We start from the raw sequence: 20,984 nt of genomic DNA, 5'->3' as shown, positions 1-20,984 counted from the left end.
GAAGAATGGAAAAGGCTTAGTTAGGCTAGGTTTCCACTAGTTTTTTTTTTTTTGTTTTTTTTTCCCTTTTACAAAAACGCCAATAAAAATGCCCATTCCGCCGCATGGCGTTTTTTGTGTGAAAAAAATGCTGCGGCCAGATGTTACCTGCAAGTCAATAGTAAACTGCAAAATGACAAAATGACACTTGGCGTTTTTCAGTTTGGCGTTTTATTAATCCTTTTGGTGTTTTTGGGCTCCTTGGCTGTTTTTAAAAAACGACCTTTTCTCCCATAGAAGTCTATGGGAGTGAAAAAACACCAAGAAAAATGCCACGTGGGTTCTAACTTTGGCATTTGTTCAGGCGGTTTTTATTCTTTTTTGGACTTTAACTATCCCAAAAAGTGATGTTTTTTATTAAAATTTCATAGGGTATCATTAAAAAAAGTAAATAAAAAAGATATAGTAGTGATGAAAAAAATTGTATTTAACGAAATGTATCTTTTTTAGAACAAAATTTTAATTAATTTTTAAACAGGGATCAATTTATGTGTGCGGGTGGGGACCTAAAAATTTATTTTTACATTTTTTAAGTAGTACTACTACTCACAGCATGGAACACACTGTTCCATGATAAGAGTAGTAGTACCTGTACTAATTGACAGATCGCCCCTTTGCGATCCTCCTGTATAATGTATAGATGCGGCAGCTCTTCTATGGTCCCCTGCACTGCAGTATATATACACATATTCATATTTCCCGCAGAGAGCTGTGATTGGTCAGATGGTTCCAGCCAATCACAACTCTGTGGGATATATGAATATCTGTATATATACGTCAGTGCAGGGGACCATAGAAGAGCGGCCGCATCAATACACTGGTGCGGATCACAGCGGATGTAAGAAGTTACGCTCGCAGTGATCTGTCTATTAATGCAGATACTACAACTCCCAGCAGAGTGTGGTCCATGTTGGGAGCAGTAGTACCTACAGTAAGATACAGATCACAGCAGAGGTCACTCCTCCTGAAGTAAATGTCGGGATCAGCTGTTCTCAAGGCTGCAGAGCCTGGAGAACAGCTGATGCTGAGCAGTGTATATACATCGTATATTTACTGCCCAGCAAGAACTTACAGTGAGCCTGCAATGTGTATACAGTTGCGCTATGCGCAAGCCCTGCAAGGAAAGAGTTAACTTACACTGCTGGACAGTGTAGGTTAAGCCTTTGGGTGGTATACAGTATATACAGCTATCTATAGATTGCTGTATATAGTGTATACAGAAGATGAAGAAGTCCCCTTACCTCCCTCCATTCCCCCCGGGTCCGTGTAGCTCCGCTCCTAGTGATGACATCATTAGGGGTGGAGCTACATATGGGAACTAGGCTAGTAAGGCTCTTTGAGGCTCTGTTAACATTGTCCGTTTTGGATAATGTGAACAGACCCTTCTGTCAGTGTCTTACCAGATAGGGAGACTCCAGCTGTTGCTAAACAACAACTCCCAGAATGCGCTCTCCCCTGCGGAGAGTGCAAAAAATGTCCTAACCCATTTTGTTGTGTTTTTTTTCTTCTCCTTTCACCTTTCAGATCCGTGTATGCAGAGGATTACGGCGGATTCGATGGATTACAACGGATGGACTGGATTTTTTTAATTTGAATAAAATGGTTAACGAGGGCTGTGGGGGAGTGTATTTTAAAATAAAATAATTTTTCCAATGTGTTGTGTTTTTTTTTTTGAATTTTCAGGCTTAGTAGTGGAAGCCTGTCTTATTGACGGAATCCATTACTAAGCCAGGGCTTAGCGTTAGCCCCCAAAACAGCTTGCGCTAACCCTCAGTTATTACCCCGGTACCCACCGCCATAGGGGTGCTGGGAAGAGCCGGTACCAACAGGCCCAGAGCGTCAAAAATGGCACTCCTGGGCCTAGGTGGTAACAGGCGGGCATTATTTAGGCTGGGGAGGGCATGTAACAATGGTCCTCGCCCACCCTGGTAACGTCAGGCTGTTGCTGCTTGGTTGGTATCTGGCAAATGAAAATACGGGGAACCCTATGCTTTTTTTTTTTATTATAAATAAAAAAATGCATAGGGTTCCCCGTATTTTCATTCTCAGCCAGATACCAACAAAGCAGCAACAGCCTGACGTTACCAGGGTGGGCGAGGACCATTGTTACTGGCCCTACCCAGCCTAAATAACGCCAGCCTGTTACCGCCTAGGCCCAGTAGCGCATTTTTGACACTCCGGGCCTGTTGGTACCAGCTCTTCCCGGCACCCCTGTGGCAGTGGGTACCGGGGTAATAATTGGGGGTTAGCGCTAGATGATTTTTGGGCTAACGCTGAGCCCCGGCTTAGTTAAGATTTCCGTCTATTAGACAGCCTCCTTTACTAAGCCTGAAAATTCAATTTAAAAAAAACACAACACATTGGAAAAATTATTTTATTTAAAAAAAACACTCCCCCAAAGCCCTCGTTAACCATTTTATTAAAATTTAAAAAATCCAGTTTATCCGTCGTAATCCATCGAATCCGCCGTAATCCTCTGCATACACGGATCTGAAACAAGAAGAAAAAAAAACACTAAATATTGGTTAGTACATTTTTGTCACTGTCCGCTGGTTAGAGCGCCCATATTGCAATGTCTTCCCAAACAGGGAGCCTCCAATTGTTGCAAAACTACAACTCGCAGCATGCCCAGACAGACTTTGGCTGTCTGGGCATGCTGGGAGTTGTAGTTTAGCAACAACTGGAGTCTCCCAATCTTTGAAGACACTGCCAGAAGATCTGTTCACATTATACAAAACGGACAATGTGAACAGAGCCTCACAGAGCCTTACTAGCCTGACTCTCGTCTGTAGCTCCACCCCTAATGATGTCATCACTAGGGGGCAGAGCTACACAAACCCGATGGGGACAGATAGCGAGAAAGGTAAGTGGACCTTCTGTTCTGTATACACTATATACAGCTATCAATAGATAGCTGTATATTCTGTATATCGCACAAAAGGTGCTATAGGAGCAGGGAGTCTTGTCAGTATAATGACCGAATTCCCGACTCCTGTATAGTATACACAGGTACACTATGCACCCCTGTATACTATACGGTCAGGGAGGTGAGTAGTGATGCTATACATAACTCCTCATCTCCTTACACTCTGTGGACCGGGCGCTCAGCATCCAACCCACAGAGTGGTACCCTGAAGGCAGTGAGAAAACTGCAACAGGGTACAAATTTGTCTGTTTCCACACACCAGGGAAAACGCGAGAAAAAAACACTAGAAAAACTGCCAAAATGCAGGAAAAACCCGTGGCAGTTTTTCTGGCATTTTTTCTGGCATTTTTTTTAGGTGTACAAAAAAACAAGTGGAAACCTAGCCTTATATAATCGTAAGCCATGAGCTTATTTTGTTCAGAGAAAGAGGGAAAACTATTCTGGAAAATAGAACTTGGGGCAAATGGCAAGAATTACCAGAAGAGTAATGTAAATTTTTTATTGTCTTTTTTTTTCTTTTTCCCCTCGTGCATTAGAGGGATTTAATATGTATTTACGATGTAAAAGAAACAAGAAACAGGTCCACAATTCCTCCCTAAAATTGATTTAATCACATTTCTTAGCAAAGAAATCTAGTAATGAATCCACTGGGAGGTGAGGTAGGTTTGTCCTTAAAAATGTTAACCAGCCTTTAGAAATTGATGGCCTGACCTAAGCTTAGGCCAAAGCTATTAGATTGACAGGGCTCTAACTACCAGCACCCTGCCATTCGTTGTTTTTGCAAGTATTTTCCCCTCTTCACTACCTGCAGGCCAGTTTGTACTTAAAACTACTGTACTATTTGAATTGGCAAGTTCAAGTGAATGAGACAACATTGCATTACCTTGCACTGTTACCGATAGTATGGCATTTGCAAGTGCAAACTGACGACAGCTAGTGTAACCTTGGTGTTAACAAACAGCTGAATGGTGGAAGTGCTGGGAGTCAGACCCCTTTAAAAATGGTGGGTCTTTTCTGGCATATTATGTTGTTAAAGGTTGGATATCCTTTTACAGTTCTGTCTTTCCCCTGATAATGTTTCCAGCAGGATAGAATTGTGTGACTGGGCTTCAGATAGTGAGCATCATACAGTATGGCCGGCATTTATCATTGTAGGTGTAAGTGAAGCATTTTTTTACAGCTTTTTTTGTGTGCTGTTAATGTGTACGAGCACCAAATTTATTAAATGGTCACAGAACATTTGAAAAATTTTGTGCAGGTCACATTTTCTGAAATTTCTCTCTTTACATACACCAAAAAGCTAAGCTAAGTCTGGGCTGGTGTAGTTTTATAGACTTTTCAGTGGCTTAGCGCCTTAGCGCAGTTCATAAAACCCTTCCATATCTTGTGTATTGCCAAAATCAGTGGATTGCAACTCAAAATCAGCAGAAATGGGTAAACCGCAAGGTGCAATAAACCCTGCTTGCACTTTTCTAGACACAAAAAACTGTCTAAAGACAATGAGAAATTTCAGCCCATGTGTGTAATATTTGTGTCATATTGCATCTTCTTCTGGCTTCTCAGAGTCCCATGCTTTACGTTTCTGTGGCACTGTCCGAATAACTTCATTTTTTTTGCAAACACCAGATCTTTCTTCACTGTGGGGTCTTCTTATGGGCAGGATGGCTTTGCCAAGTAAGCCAGCAGAAGCAGGGTATGCTCGCAAACCTGTACTTTCTGAAGTTGCTCTTTGAAACATCCAGTTATCTGACATATGTCCCATGTACTTTAGACGAGTTAAAGCAGACTCTGAAAAAGTACTGTAGGTACGTGGCAGTGGTAGTTGTTTAGTATTTTCCTGAGATGACTCTGTTTCTTTACGGGGAGCTTTATAAGATCTTTGCATTATTTGCCATAGATATAACTTTTTCTCCAATGTGTACACTTCTCTAAGCACAGTGGTTACTTTATCCATCCTGTCTAATAAGTTAGTGACGGCTGTAGGAAGGTGTTCCAAAGCTAGACCAGGTGAAAATAAAGGTTGAGGGCTGTTTAAGGATACCACATCATCATGCTCAAAAGTCAAGGTGTGAGTTGACAGGGCAGTATTGGAAGTTTTTGTTGAATGAGACTCCAAACCTTCAAATCTCACTGTATGGCGATACTAAAAAGGTAAAAAAGATAAGTTATTGAAACAGTACAAAATAATAATTTTAAGACTAATTCTATTTATAAATTGTATTAATAATAATAATAATAATAATAATGTCAATATAGGAAATTATTCTTTATATTTAAAATTTCCATACCTTAATCCAAATTATTTAATAAAAATAGGTAAAATGCCATGATATATAAGGGGGTTTCTAACACCAAGAATGATTTCTAAATCAATTTCTCAAACATAACCTAATAACTTAATAGAGCCTTTATGAGCTCAGATACAATTAGAGATGAGCAAACTTTAGAAAAATTAGATTCGGCCAATTCGCCAATTTTACCAAAAAAATTTGGTTCAGACCGAATTTATTTCCGGCGAATCGCTATTAAAAACTGCTATTTCTGGCCTACAGAGAGCCTCAATAGGGGTGTAGAGCACTTTGCCTTGTCCTAACGCATAGGGAGTGTGCTGTGTTAGTGAAATAATACTGTTATTCAGTATGACATTCAGATTACAGGCATTGCTATTAGAATCACTGATGCAGAGCGTCGATGTGGCAGCAAGGAGACCATATGGTGTCAAAAGTGAAGAGAATAAAGAGATTTTTTTATGTAATTTTTATTTTATTTAATTTGAATTTATTAAAATTTTGAGTCTTCTGCCAGGCAAGATACCACCTGTTCCAGTACCTGCCTCTCAGCGCCTCCCTGACTATGAAAGCGCGAATATAGACGACGAAAAATAGACGACCATAGGGCTTCAGTCTTGAAAATATTTGATTTTTTTAAATTTTAATATAAGATTTATATTAGATTCACAAGATTAATGTCAGGGTGTTTACTTTGGGATTGTGGTCATACAGTATTAGTTCAATCTAACAAGGAGTCACATGGCGGCACAATGACAGAGCCTAGAGGTGGCAGCAACATGAGGAGACCATAATCTGGCAGAATGACACAGCCTGGAATTGGTGGCAGCTCGAGGTGACCATATAGTGGCAGAACGACCCAGTGTGGAGGTGGCAACAGTCTGAGAAGACAAAAGGGCCTCACAATAGAGAAGATATTTAAGAAATGTTTAAGATTTTATATATTTTAAAATTTTTAAAGTTTAATCTAAGGTGCCAACAGCATAATGAGACCATATGGTGGCACAATGACACAGCCTGGAGCTGGCGGCAGCATGAGTAGACAATAGGGCTTCACAATCCAAATTGAAATGGAGGATTTAGGGGTGCTAGTGCTACCATAAAATATTTTTAGGCAATGTCCCAAGCCCAGCAGTATCAGTAAGCCATACAGTGGCTGAATGGCACAGCCTGGAGCATGCGGCAGCATAAGTAGACAATAGGGCTTCACTAGCTACCATAAATCTTCAATTTCAATTTTAAAATTAATCTCTAAATCTTAGGGATTGTGAAGCCCTATTGTCTACTCATGCTGCCGCCAGCTCCAGGCTGTACCATTCAGCCACTATATGGTTTACTGATGCTTCTGGGCTTGGGACATTGCCTAAAAATATTTTATGGTAGCACCAGCTGCCATAAATCTTTAATGTCCCAAGCCCAGCAGCATCAGTAAACCATATAGTGGCTGAATGGTACAGCCTGGAGCTGGCGGCAGCATGAGTAGACAATAGGGCTTCACAATCCCTAAGATTACATAGTTACATAGTTAGTTAGTACGGTTGAAAAAAAGACATATGTCCATCAAGTTCAACCAGGGAATTGAAGGGTAATGGTGTGGAGCGATATTGGGGAAGGGATGGAATTTTATATTTCTTCATAAGCATTAATGTTATTTTGTTCGAGGAATGTATCTAACCCTGTTTTAAAGCTGTTAATTTTTCCTGCTGTGACCAGTTCCTGAGGTAGACTGTTCCATAAGTTCACAGTTCTGATCGTAAAGAAGGCGTGTCGCCCCTTGAGACTAAACGTTTTCTTCTCCAGATGAAGGGAGTGCCCCCTCGTCCTTTGGGGGGGTTTAACCTGGAACAGTTTTTCTCCATATTTTTTGAATAGGTCATTAATATACTTATATACATTTGTCATATCCCCCCCCCCTTAAACGTTTCTTCTCAAGACTAAACAATTGTAACTCGCTCCTCATAGCTAAGATGTTCCATGCCCCATATCAGTTTAGACGCGCGTCTCTGCACCCTTTCCAGCTCCACAGTGTCCCTTTTATGGTCTGGTGCCCAAAACTGAACAGCATATTCCAGGTGAGGCTGTAACAATGCTTTATAAAGAGGGAGTATTATGTCCCTGTCCCTCGAGTCCATGACTCTTTTTATACATGACAATATCCTGCCGGCCTTGGAAGCAGCAGGCTGACATTGCATGCTATTCTGTAGTCTGTGATCTGCAAGTACACCCAGATCCTTCTCTACCAGTGACTCTGCCAGTTTAATCCCCCCCTTTTAATCTAAAAGATGAATTTTAAAAATGAAATGGAAGATTTTGAAATTGAAATTTAACATTACACTCCCAAGTTTTAATGTGCCAGGCCCCGGCGTGTGACAAGGAGTCACATGTAACATGGCGCACGATGACAGAGGCTGGAGGTGGCATCAGTATGAGGAGACCATATAGTGGCTGAATAACTACCTGGAGTTTGTGGCAGCATGAGGAGACCATATAGTGGCTGAATGGCACAGCCTGGAGTTGGCTGAAGCATGAGGAGACCATATAGTGTCTGAATGGCACAGCCTGGAGGTGGTGAAGCATGAGAAGACCATATAGTGGCCGAATGGTACAGCCTGGAGTTGGCTGAAGCATGAGGAGACCATATAGTGGCTGAATGGCAAAGCCTGGAGGTGGTGAAGCATGAGGAGACCATAGAGTAGCTGAATGGCACAGCATGGAGTTGGATGAACCATGTAGTGGCTGAATGACACAGCCTGGAAGTGGTGAAGCTTGAGGAGACCATATAGTGGCCAGATGGAACAGCCTGAAGTTGGCTGAAGCATGAGTAGACCGTATAATGGCTGAATGGCACAGCCTGGAGTTGTGGCAGCATGAGTAGAACATGTAGTGGCTGAATGGCACAGCCTGGAGTTGGCTGAAGCATGAGGAGTCCATGTAATGGCTGAATGTCACAGCCTGGAAGTGGTGAAGCATGAGGAGACCATATAGTGGCCAGATGGAACAGCCTGGAGTTGGCTGAAGCATGAGGAGACCATGTAGTGGCTGAATGGCACAGCCTGGAGTTGTGGCAGCATGAGTAGAACATGTAGTGGCTGAATGGCACAGCCTGGAGGTGGTGAAGCATGAGGAGACCATATAGTGGCTGAATGGCACAGCCTGGAGGTGGCTGAAGCATGAATAGACCATATAGTGGCTGAATGGCACAGCCTGGAGATGGCTAAAGCATGAGGAGACCATATAGTGGCTTAATGGCACAGCCTGCCTGGAGGTGGCTGAAGCATGAGGAGACCAAATAGTGGCTGAATAACATAGCCTGGAGTTGGCTGAAGCATGAGGATACCATATAGTGGCTGAATGGCACAGCCGGGAGTTGGCAGCAGCATGAGTAGAACATATAGTGGCTGAGTGGCATGGCCTGGAGTGTGTGGCAGCAGGAGGAGACCATATAGTGGCTGAATGGCCCAACCTGTAGCTGGCTGAAGCATGAGGAGACCATATAGTGGCTGAATGGCACAGCCTGGAGTTGGCTGAAGCATGAGGAGACCATATAGTGGCTGAGTGGCAGAGCCTGGAGTTGGCTGAAGCATGAGGAGACGATATAGTGGCTGAATGGCACAGCCTGGAGTTGGCAGAAGCATGAGGAGACGATATAGTGGCTGAATGAGACAGCGTGGATATGGCAGCAGCAGCATCAGGAGTCATGAAAGTGACCCGGTGACAGAGTGGTGTAGTGGGTGGCAATGCTAGTACCCGTTGAAGAAGGTGGGTGAAAAAAAGTCTGATGCGGAGGAATGTTTGTAACTGATTCATCTTCACAAAGGTCAGTCTCTCCACATATTTAGTGGACGAATGAGTTCTCCTCGGGGTTACCATGGCTGCTCTGATGGCACAATACTGGCTGGGCAGGACAGGTTTTCCAGGGCAAACTCTGCTAGTTGCGTACACAAATCAAGTTTGGTTGCACAGAAGTCCAGCGGATCTTCAAGATGTGTTGGCATGGGCATGTCAAGGTATGCCACCACCTGCTGGTTCAGGTCCTGCTCCAGGTCTACCTGCTGCTGATGAGTTGCTTCATTATGCGGTTAAAGAAACGTACTCAACAGTGACTGTAGACTCAGTCTGCTGCTGATGGAGCTGGCATTGCTCCTGCCACCCCCCCCCCCCTCCCCAGAAGCCATGACAGTGGAAGGTGAGCGCAGAGTGCCCCCCCAAGTCAGACCTGCGAGAGGATGGATGATGGTGCCGATAGGCATCAGCCAACTGACTACGTAGGATGTCTCTGTAGTAGGTTTGTTTCTACTCCCTCTCAGTGGGTGTGAAAAAGGCCCCCATTTTGTGCTGGTAGCGAGTGTCCAATAAGGGGGAGAGACATCAGTCATCCCGTTGCCGAATGGTGACAATTAGTCTGTCACTAAGCAAACATGCATCGTGCCATTTGTGCAAGTGACTCAGAGGGACTCCCTGCCTCCATCTTCACTGAATTCTGCCACGGTGTGTCGGGGTCCTCTGTCTCACCTTCCTCATAACCCTCTAGCTGCTCCTGCTCCTCCTCTCCTGTCAGATTACTCGAAAAACTGCCCATTTGGAGAAACCTAAACTATGCTCCAGGCTCCTTTATGGTGGAGCAGCATATGTTGACACAGAGCCGTGGTGCCAACATTGGGACCCTGGCCACACTTCACCTTCTGCCGACACATCTTCACCTTCTGCCGACACATCTTGCATGTAGCTATGTTAAAGGGGTACACCCGTGGAAAACTTTTTTTTTTAAATCAACTGATGCCAGAAAGTTAAGCAGATTTATAAATCACTTCTTTAAAAAGATCTTAACCCTCCCAGTACTTTTTAGGGTCTGTATACTACAGAGGAAATGCTTTTTTTTTTTGGGGGGGGGGGGGGATTTCTCTTCTGTCACGACCACAGTGCTCTCTGCTGACCTCTGCTGTCCATTTTAGGAACTGGAAAGTTCCTAAAATGGTCAGCAGAGATCAGCAGAGAGCACTGTGGTCGTGACAGAGGAAAAATCCAAAAAGAAAAGCATTTCCTCTGTAGTATACAGCCCCTAAAAAGTACTGGGAGGATTAAGATTTTTTTTTAATAGAAGTCATTTACGAATCTGTTTAACTTTCTGGCACCAGTTGATTTAAAAAAAAAAGTTTTCCACGGGAGTACCCCTTTAACCCCTTGGGGACCGAGCCCATTTTGACCCTAAGGACCAGACCATTTTTTTTGCAATTCTGACCACTGTACCTTTAAGCTTTAATAACTCTGGGATGCTTTTACTTATGAATTTGATTCCGAGATTCACTTTTTTCGTGACATATTCTACTTTATGTTAGTGGTAAATTTTCATCAATACATAAATCTGAAAATTTTGCATTTTTATAGCTTTGAAGCTCTCTGCTTGTAAGGAAAATAGACATCCCAAATAAATGATATGCTGATTCACATATACAATATGTCTACTTTATGTTTGCATCATAAAGTTGACATATTTTTACTTTTTGAAGACATCAGAGGGCTTTAAAGTATAGAAGCAATTTTCCAATTTTTCTAGTAAGTTTCAAAATCTGAATTTTTCAGGGACCAGTTCAGTTTTGAAGTGAATTTGAGGGCCTTTATGTTAGAAATACCCAATAATGGACCCCATTATAAAAACTGCACCCCTCAACGTATTCAAAATGGCATTCAGAAAGTTTGTTAACCCTTTAGGAAACACAAGAATAGCAGCAAAGTGGAGGTGAAAATTCAAAATCTTCAATTTTTACACTAACATGTTCTTGTAGATCCATATTTTTTATTTTTACAAGGGGTAAAATGAGAAAATGCCCCCTAAAATATGTAACCCAATTTCTCTCAGGTAAGGATAAGGTTGGCATCAGCAGCATCAGGAGTCCTGAAAGTGACCCAGTGACATAGTGGGGAGGTGGGTGGCAATACCAGTACCTGGTGACGAAGGTGGGTGAAAGAAGAACTTGGCATAAGATGTGTGGCATCAGGTGGGTGGCAGGATCAGAATCGTAGCTGAGGCAGGTAAGCAGAAGAAAACGGTTTCTTTTGTAAAAGTGTTAGTGTGCATAAGTATTGAGGATATGCATTACGTAAAACTTAACTTTTAATAATATTCTTAGAATAAAATATATGTACCCACATTTTTTTTAATCAAACAAAAGGAAAGTTGTGCAAAAAACACCATGTGCCAACTACACCACCAAGTATTGATGTGATGCAAAGACACCTAAAAGGTGGAGGGGAACAATGTAGGGTTCATTGTAACCGGTGGGGGTAAAAACTTCCCCTGTAAGGCCCTACTCTCGCATTATTAATTCCCTTCTTGGCAAGTGTTACTCGCCCTAAAAAGGGCAGCCCCACACAGGAACCTCTCCCTATTTCTACGTAAAAACCCTGTGAAATGGCAGTTTTTGTAGGTGGAAATAGGGAGAGGTTCCTCTCTGGGGTTGCCCTTTTTAGGGCGAGTAACACTTGCCAAGAAGGGAATTAATAATGCGAGAGTAGGGCCTTACAGGGGAAGCTTTTACCCCCACCAGTTACAATGGACCATACGTTGTTCCCTTCCATCTTTTAGAGGTCTTTGCATCACATAAATAATTGGTGGTGTAGGTGGCACATGGTGTTTTTTGCACACCTTTCCTTTTGTTCGATTTCAAATTTTTTTTGGGTACATATATTTTATCCTAAGAAAAGTTACGTTTTAGCTAATGCATATCCTCAATACTTACTTGTGGTCTAATGCGAAGGAATGTCTGTAACTGGGGAGCAGCACCTTAAATATGTTTTGCACTATTCATATTTGTGAAGTGTTGGTGTGGCACCATGGTCAAACTACTCTGATGCATCAGGCATTGGTGGGTGGAAATCCTGGCTGATCCATGCCTGATTCATCTTTATAAAGGTCAGTCTCTCAACTTTTTCACGCACAGACGAGTTCTCCTTGGGCTTACTATGGCCCCTGCCACACTAAACACCCACTCTGATGGCACACTCCTGGCCGGGGAGGACAGCTTTTTCAGGGCAAACTCTGCTAGTTGCGGACACAAATCAAATGTGGCTACCCAGAAGTCCATTGGATCTTCAAGGTGTGTTGGCATGGTCATGTCAAGGTATGCCACCACCTGCTGGTTCAGGTCCTGCTCCAGGTCTAGCTTCTGCTGATGAGTTGCTTCACTATGCGGGTAAAGAAAGCTACTCATCAGCAACTGTAGACTCAGGCTACTACTGATGGAGCTGGTACTGCTCCTGCCACCCCACCCCTCCTCAGAAGCCATGGCAGTGGAAGTTGAGCACAGAGGGGCCCCCTCCCCCCAAGTCAGACCTGCGAGAGGATGGACGATGGCGCAGATAGGCATCAGCCAACGGACTATGTAGGATGTCTCTACAGTAGGTCAGTTTGTCCTCCCTCTCAGTCGGTGTAAAAAAAAAAAAGGCCCCATTTTATGGCGGTAGCGAGGGTCCAATAAGGTGGAGAGCCAGAAATCATCCCACTGCCGAATGGTGACAATTCGGTGGTAACTACAGAAGCTAGTGAGCATGCATTGTGCCATTTGTGACTCCTGCTCCTCCTCTCCTGTCAGATGACTAGAAAAACTGCCCATCTCGCAAAACCTAAACTGTGCTCCACTGTGCCCCTCCCCCTCCTCCTCCAGATCAGCCCCCACAGGGCTCTTGTGGCCGTGAGATGTAGGCACGACGTCTCCAGTGCCCTGACCAGCCATAGTTGTTGTTACTGCCTTCTTCTCAAAGAAATTACAGCTTGGGACTCTCCACCTCTGCTCTGAACAAGCCATCAGTTCTCTGAAAGGTGCAGAGTCCACCACTTGAAAAGGGAGGGACTGCAGCACCAGCAACTTGGACAGGAGCACATTCAGCTTCTGTGCCATTGGATGAGTGGGCGCATGCTGTTGTCTTTGGACATGGCTTCGTCGATGGATTGCTGGCTGACTGACTCGAAGTAGGAGGAGCAGGAGCATCTGGAGCGACAGAAGATGGGTATGACACACAGCTCCCTCCGGCTTAGGTGGTGGAGCCTTCACTGGCTGTAACAGGGAGCGGCGTGTCACTGGGTGATACAGCAGGCTGGGCCACCGCATTGGAGCCACTGTTCTCCCAGGCCACTTTATGGTGACGCTGTATATGTTGACGCAGGGCCGTGGTGCCAACATTGGGACCCAGGCCACGCTTCACCTTCTGCCGACATATCTTGCATATGGCCAGTTTACCATCCTCCGAATGCTTGATGAAAAACTGCCACACCGCCGAGTAGCTGATTTTCCCACCAACAGTCCCCACTGATTGACGACTATTGCCGCCCACTCCAGGAACCCCTGTTCCATTACTTCCTACCTGGAAGGTAGGCTGCCGCGAAGCAGGTGATCTTCCCTGGGCATGTTTGGCTCCAGAATTTCTACTTCTACCATCATGCTGACAGCCAAACATGCCACCACCTTGCTGGCTCAGCTGCTGCCTCAAGGGCAGCCTGCAACCTTCTTCTCCTGATGATGATAAAGCCCCTTCTGCACCCGGCTCCCAAGTGTGATCGGCTTCCTAATCATTGAGTTGTGTCTGCACGTCACTGATGTCCTCCCCAGGTACCTCAACAGTGTCTGCTTCAGGAGCCTGAACACCCACTACACCAACTCCCACGCCACGATGCCACCCTCCTCATCACAACTTGCCCGCCTAGTGATGGAAGCGGCGGATGTCTCTTCCACTTCTTGGCTGTGCAGTAGCTGCTGACTTTCCTCCAGTAGATCGTTCTCACTAAATAGTGGAGCTGAACCCACAGCATAAGATAATTCTGTCAGGAGGGAACAGCATAAGACAGAGGCAATGGGAGGACAGGGATTGCTCCTGGGCCATGCCAACTCAGGGTTGTGTCTGAGGAACCCACTGACTGTTGACTGGGGGTATCAGATGTCAATTGTGATAAGGTTTCTGGTCGAGACACGACCACTAGCTGATACTGGGAGCTCAGGCATCTTGCTGCGACTCCTGCTGCCACTCTCCCCTAGTCTTCTGCAACCTCTGCCTGATGGATTTAGGCCTCTGCCACTCCTCTGTGCACATCCTCGCACTTCTTTGCCTGACATACTTAGTGCGCATATGAGGGGAGTACAATACGCTCCACTACGCTTAAAACTGTATTTGTCTACAACACTAGCAGGTGGGTACTTTTGGCTGGACTTTCACAGTATCTAGGCCCTTAAGATTTAAACAGGAAAAAACTTGGTACACCACTTAGATGTACGTATGTGATATGCACTTATGGGGGGAGTACAATGCGCTCCAGTATGCTTAAAACAGTTTTCGTCTACAACACCAGCAGGTGTGTACTTTTGCCTGGCCTTTCACAGTATCTAGGCCCTTAAGAATTTAACAGGAAAAAAATGGTACACCACTTAGATGTACGTATGTGGTATGCAGTTATGAGGGGAGGACAATCCGCTCCAGTACACTTAAAAACAGTATTTGTCTACAACACAAGCAGGTGTGTACTTTTGGCTGGCCTTTCACAGTATCTAGGCCCTTAAGACTGTAACAGGAACAAAATGGTACACCACTTAGATGTACGTATGTGGTATGTAGTTATGAGGGGAGGATAATGCACTCCAGTACACTTAAAAACAGTAATTGTCTACAACACCAGCAGGTGCGTACTTTTGGCTGGACTTTTACAGTATCTAGGCCCTTAAGACTTTAACAGGAACAAAATGATACACCACTTAGATGTATGCACAGGTTACACTTAATAGAGAACAATATTTTTTTAGTGCTCTGCTCACCCTAACTGGCTGGATACTATTAGCTTTTTAGTTGTTGTACACACCAGTGCTGCAGTACACGGTCGCTGTGTATTACACCCAAAATTGCACTTTCTCTCTCAATCTAGCTCCCTTCCCTAACAGTGCTTCTAAGCTGGAATTAGGCTTGAGGTGAATCGCTGCTGTAAAAAAGCTTTTTGTGCAATACACTGCTCTCTGTCCCTCTCTCTGCAAAAGAACGCTGATGTGACTGGGAGGAGAATCGCTGCTGTAAAAACCCTTTTCTGTGCAACACACACTGCTGTCTGTCCCTCTCTCTCTCTGTAATAAAACACTGATGGGACTGGCCGCAAGATGGCTGCTGATTATATAGGGCTGTTACATCACAGGGGTGGCTGGCAGCTGATAGGCTGCATGCTGCATGTGATTCAGGGTCATCCTGCCAACCCTTGTTCCTGTCTTCCCAGGATTCCTTGCCCCATGTCCTCACATGTGGATCTGCCATTTTAGATGCCCGGCCCCTGGAGCCTGGATCGCACTAAATGGAGTTTAATGAAACGATTTGATCAAAAGAAATGCGGCAATATTCGCTTTCAATGTGAATCGAATTTTTCCTGATATTCGTAACGAATTTGGATTCATCAGATTCGATTGGCTCATCCCTAATGATTTCTATATATCTTGGCAACTTATTTTATTTTGTTTACCAATAAATGAATTTTTCAGGGACCAGTTACGTTTTAAGTGGATTTGAAGGGCCTTCATATTAGAAATACCCCACAAATGACCCCATTATAAAAACTGCACCCCTAAAAGTATTCAAAATGACATTCAGTAAGTGTGTTAACCTTTTAGGTGTTTCACAGAAATAGCAGCAAAGTGAAGGAGAAAATTCAACATCTTCATTTTTTACACGCATGTTCTTTCGGGTAAAAGGAGAGAAATCTTCCTAAAATTTGTAACCCAATTCCTCTCGAGTAAGGAAATACTTCATATGATGATGGTAAGTGCTCTGTGGGTGCACTAGAGGGCTCAGAAGGTAAGGAGCGACAGTGGGATTTTGGAGAGTGAGTTTTTCTGAAATGGTTTTTGGGGGGCTTGTCCCATTTAGGAAGCCCCTATGGTGCCAGGACAGCATAAAAAAACCCACATGGCATACTATTTTGGAAACTACACCCCTCAAGGAACCTAACAAGGGGTACAGTGAACCTTAACACCCCATAGATGTTTGACGATTTTCGTTAAAGTACGATGTGTAAATGACTTTTTTTCACAAAAATGCTGGTTTCCCCCCAAATTTTACATTTTTACAAGGGGTAATAGGAGAAAATTCCCCCCAAAATTTGTAACCCCACCTCTTCTGAGTATAGAAATCCCCCATGTGTGGACGTCAAGTGCACTACGGGCGCACTACAATGCTCAGAAGAGAAGGAGTCACATTTTGCTTTTGGAAAGCAAATTTAGCAGAAATTGTTTTTGGGGGACATGTCCCATTTAGTAAGCCCCTATGGTGCCAGGACAGCAAAAAAATACCCACATGGCATATTATTTTGGAAACTACACCCCTCAAGGAACGTAACAAGGGGTACAGTGAACCTTAACAACCCACAGGTGTTTGACGACTTTTCGTTAAAGTTGGATGTGTAAATTATTATTTTTTCACTAAAATGCTGGTTTTCCCCCAAATTTTACATTCTTACAAGGGGTAATAGGATGAAATGCCCCCAAAAATTTGTAACCCCATCTCTTCTGAGTATGGAAATACACCATGTGTGGACGTCAAGTGCACTGCGGGAGCACTACAATGCTTAGAAGAGAAGGAGTCACATTTGGCTTTTGGAAAGCAAATTTTGCTGAAATGGTTTTTGGGGGGCATGTCCTATTTAGGAAGCCCCTATGGTGCCAGGACAGCAAAAAAAAAAAAAAACCTACATGACATACTATTTTGGAAACTACACCCCTCAAGGAACCTAACAAGGGGTAAAGTGAACTATCATCCACTGTACCTCCTGCATATAATACTGCCACCTACTGTACCCCCTGAATATAATACTGCCACCTACTGTACCCCCTGAATATAATACTGCCACCTACTGTACCCCCTGAATATAATACTGCCACCTACTGTACCGCCTGAATATAATACTGCCACACACTGTACCCCTGAATATAATACTGCCACCCGCCTGTACCCCTAAATATAATACTGCCTCCCCATAGATGACACCCCATAGATGTTTGACGATTTTCGTTAAAGTTGGATGTGTAAATGACTTTTTTTCTCACTAAAATGCTGGTTTCCCCCCAAATTTTACATTTTTACAAGGGGTAATAGGAGAAAATGCCCCCCAAAATGTTTACCCCATCTCTTCTGAGCAGGGGCATAGCTAGAAATCTCAGGGCCCCGGTGCGAAAAATTGCCCTGGACCCCCCCTACCACCTGACGACCCGCTTCCCCAATCCTGGACAACCCCTTACTCAGCCGCACAAAAATATCAGTGACTACAGCACTGATGGGACACAGTCAGGATACACAACAATATAAATGACTAACAGGCAGGGCCGGACAGACAAAACAGACATTTAAGAATAAGCAGCCCATTTGTCTGGAGGGGGTCCAACTGCTGGGACCCCCACCAATCACCTTGGTTCCAGTTGCTCTCCAGTTGTTATAAAGCTATAACTCCCATCAAGTCTGGAGAACCTCAGGCATTATAGGATTTGCAGTTTTGCAACAGATGGAGAGCCACAGATTAGGGTACATCGTCACCTATGATCACTGCAGAACTAACAAGTGACTCCAGCTCTGATGGGACAGTCAGGAGAAAACAGTGATATCAGTGACCTGAGTGACGTCTTCTCTGTTGTCTTTTCTTTTCCATCTGGTCCGGACGTCAGGACGTCTTCCAGCTCCATCTTCTCTGCGGAGTCTGACACCCGGACATCATAGGTTCTCACTTTGTCAGTAGATCCTCATCCTCTGTATGAAGACAATAATCATTATAATACTGCCAAATACTGTATCCCCTGAATTTAAAACTATCATCCACTGTACCTCCTGCATATAATACTGCCACCTACTGTACCCCCTGAATATAATACTGCCACCTACTGTACCCCCTGAATATAATACTGCCACCTACTGTACCCCCTGAATATAATACTGCCACCTACTGTACCGCCTGAATATAATACTGCCACACACTGTACCCCCTGAATATAATACTGCCACCCGCCTGTACCCCTAAATATAATACTGCCTCCTTCTGTACCCCCTGAATATAATATTGCCACCTACTGTACCCCTGAATATAATACTTCCACACACTGTATCCCCTGAATACTGCCACATACAGTACATACACACACATCATTCATACATACAGTACATACACACACACACACATAATACAAACACACACATCATACACACACATATCATACATACACATATCATACATACACCCGCCGCCTCCAGATCCCCCCACACAGAATACATCTCCACACATCATACATACATCTTGTTTACACACATCTATCATTCATACACACACATAATTCATACATACAATACATACACATACATCATACATACAGTACATACACACACACATCATTCATACATCATTCATACAGTACATAAACATACATCATACATACGGTACATACACACACATCATTCATACATCATACATACAGTACATACACACATCCTTCATACATCATACATACAGTACATACACACATCATACATACAAACACATCAGCAAAATCTGCTGAAGCAAATATGCACACGTGAACGCACCCTTAGGGTAGGGTCACATGTAACACATCAGTAGTGTATGTTACTCTGCTGATCCGTCAATGACTTGACCCTATAGTGTGCCTCCAGCTGTTTTCCCCAATGTCCTGCATGCTGCAGCAATCTGCCGTTACTCGATGTCTCAGAGTACACTGCATGTGCCCACGGTGATTCGCAGGTCCCTGTGTGGCTGCTTGTTAGTGGCAGATTGCTGTTGTGAGCAGCACACAGGGGGGGAAACAGCAGGAGGCACTCTATAGAGTCATCGGTGGATCCGCAGACATGTAACCCGACCCTAATGTTAATCTGTACAAGACGATTTATGATAAGAGAGGTTTCCACAATATATATTTTTTTTTCTCTAACTTAAAGGAGTACTCCAGGATGCAACAATTTTCATTCAGACAGCGGGCAGTAAAATAAGGATCCGCCGCGATCCTTTTCCTGGCTGCCGGTGGTCGGTGAGTCACACTGCTGCTCAGCCTATTTCTGGCCGAGGCAGGACTTCTCTGCGGCCGGTGATTGTCAGTATGCCTCACCAACCACCGGCAACCAGGAAAAGGATCGCGGCAGAGGCCGGAGCAGGTTACTGGAGGCACCAGGGGAGCAACAGCAGGTATGTATATTTATTATTTTACTGCCGGCAGTCTGAATGAAAATTTTTGCATTCTGGAGTACTCCTTTAAGATATTTACTGTAAGCCAGTGTTTTCCAACCATGGCACCTCCAGCTGTTGCAAAACTACAACTCCCAGCATGCACAGACAGCCTTTGGCTGTCCAGGCATGCTGAGAGTTGTAGTTTTACAACAGCTGGAGACACCATGGTTGGAAAACACTGGCTTCTAAGATCAGAAGATGTCACTATGCACAACTACTATGAAGTGAGCGCAGGAGTTCCTGCGCTAACTTCATAGCCATGCCACAGCCTCCTCCATGCTTCTTTTTTCCACCCCCCTGACCTCCTCCATGCTCCTTTTTTCCACCCCCCTGACCTCCTCAATGCTCCTTTTTCCAACCCCCCCTGTCCTCCTCCATGCTCCTTTTTCAACACCCTCCCCCCCCTGTCCTCCTCCATGCTTTTTTTTTTCACCCCATTGCCTCCTCCATGCTCATTTTTTCCACCCCCCTGACCTCCTCCATGCTGCTTTTTTCCACCCCTGTGACCTCCGCCATGCTCCTTTTCCAACACCCTCCCCTTCTCCATGCTCCTTTTTCAGGGGGGTATTTGAAAGGGAGGTCAGAGGGGGGCTAATTCATGCTCCTCCCCCCATCTGTCCTCCATGTTCCTTCCCCCCCCCCTGTCATACTCCATGCCAGTGTTTCCCAAAAAGGGTGCCTCCAGCAGTGGCCAAACTACAACTCCTAGCATGCCCAGACAGCCTTTGGCTGTCCAGGCACGCTGGGAGTTGTAGTTTGGCCACAGCTGAAGGCACCCTGTTTGGGAAACACTCCTCCAGCAAACCCTCCCCCGCCACTCTCACCTCTGACCCTCCGTCATTCGTTTATAGCCTCGTCCACCCCCTCACATTCCTGGGAGGATGCAGCATCTCTAGTCGGCGGCGGGATGTCCTCGTCCTCCTGTGCAGCTGGGGCAGGGACCGTGACATCAGGTACTTGCTTCCGACGTCTGCTGCTCTTAAAGCGGCAGTGTCCCTTCCCCCGACGTTACTTGGGGCCGGGGGACCGGACTAAATGAGGCCCCCCTTCAGCGCCACCAGAGAAAGGGGTCTTCCAGAGAGCAGAACTACCAGGGAGGTTTCTTTTTTTTTTTTTTGTAAATATGGCAAGGTGGGCCCTGCGGGCCCCCCTGGCTTGGGGGCCCGGTCGCCATGGCGACTGTTGCGACCTCTATAGCTACGCAACTGCTTCTGAGTATGGAAATATCCCATGTGGGGACGTCAAGTGCACTGCGGGCACACTACAATGCTCAGAAAAGAAGGAGTCACATTTGGCTTTTGGAAAGCAAATTTTGCTGAGATGGTTTTTGGGGGGCATGTCCTATTTAGGAAGCCCCTATGGTGCCAGGACAGCAAAAAAAAAAAAAACCACAAAGCATCCTATTTTGAAAACTATGCGCCTCAAGGAACGTAACAAGGGGTACAGTGAACCTTAACACCCCACAGGTGTTCGACGACTTTTCGTTAAAGTTGAA

General features: G+C 44.7%; 1 protein-coding gene across 1 annotated transcript in view; it reads right to left on the bottom strand.

Moving 5' to 3' along the window:
* Positions 1-3,482: 3,482 nt before the first annotated feature.
* Positions 3,483-20,984, bottom strand: part of LOC130297299 (polycystin-1-like) — a 396,912-nt gene continuing 379,410 nt past the window's right edge. The window contains exon 50 of the mRNA XM_056549607.1: positions 3,483-5,108. Coding sequence (XP_056405582.1) covers positions 4,500-5,108 — 609 coding nt within the window. The 3' untranslated portion in view covers positions 3,483-4,499. The remainder of the gene's footprint in view (positions 5,109-20,984) is intronic.

This window comes from Hyla sarda, chromosome 13, assembly GCF_029499605.1.
Source record: "Hyla sarda isolate aHylSar1 chromosome 13, aHylSar1.hap1, whole genome shotgun sequence".
NCBI lineage: Eukaryota > Metazoa > Chordata > Amphibia > Anura > Hylidae > Hyla > Hyla sarda.
The sequence above is the reverse complement of the archived record's forward strand: the minus strand, read 5'-3'. Positions and strand labels throughout refer to the sequence as shown.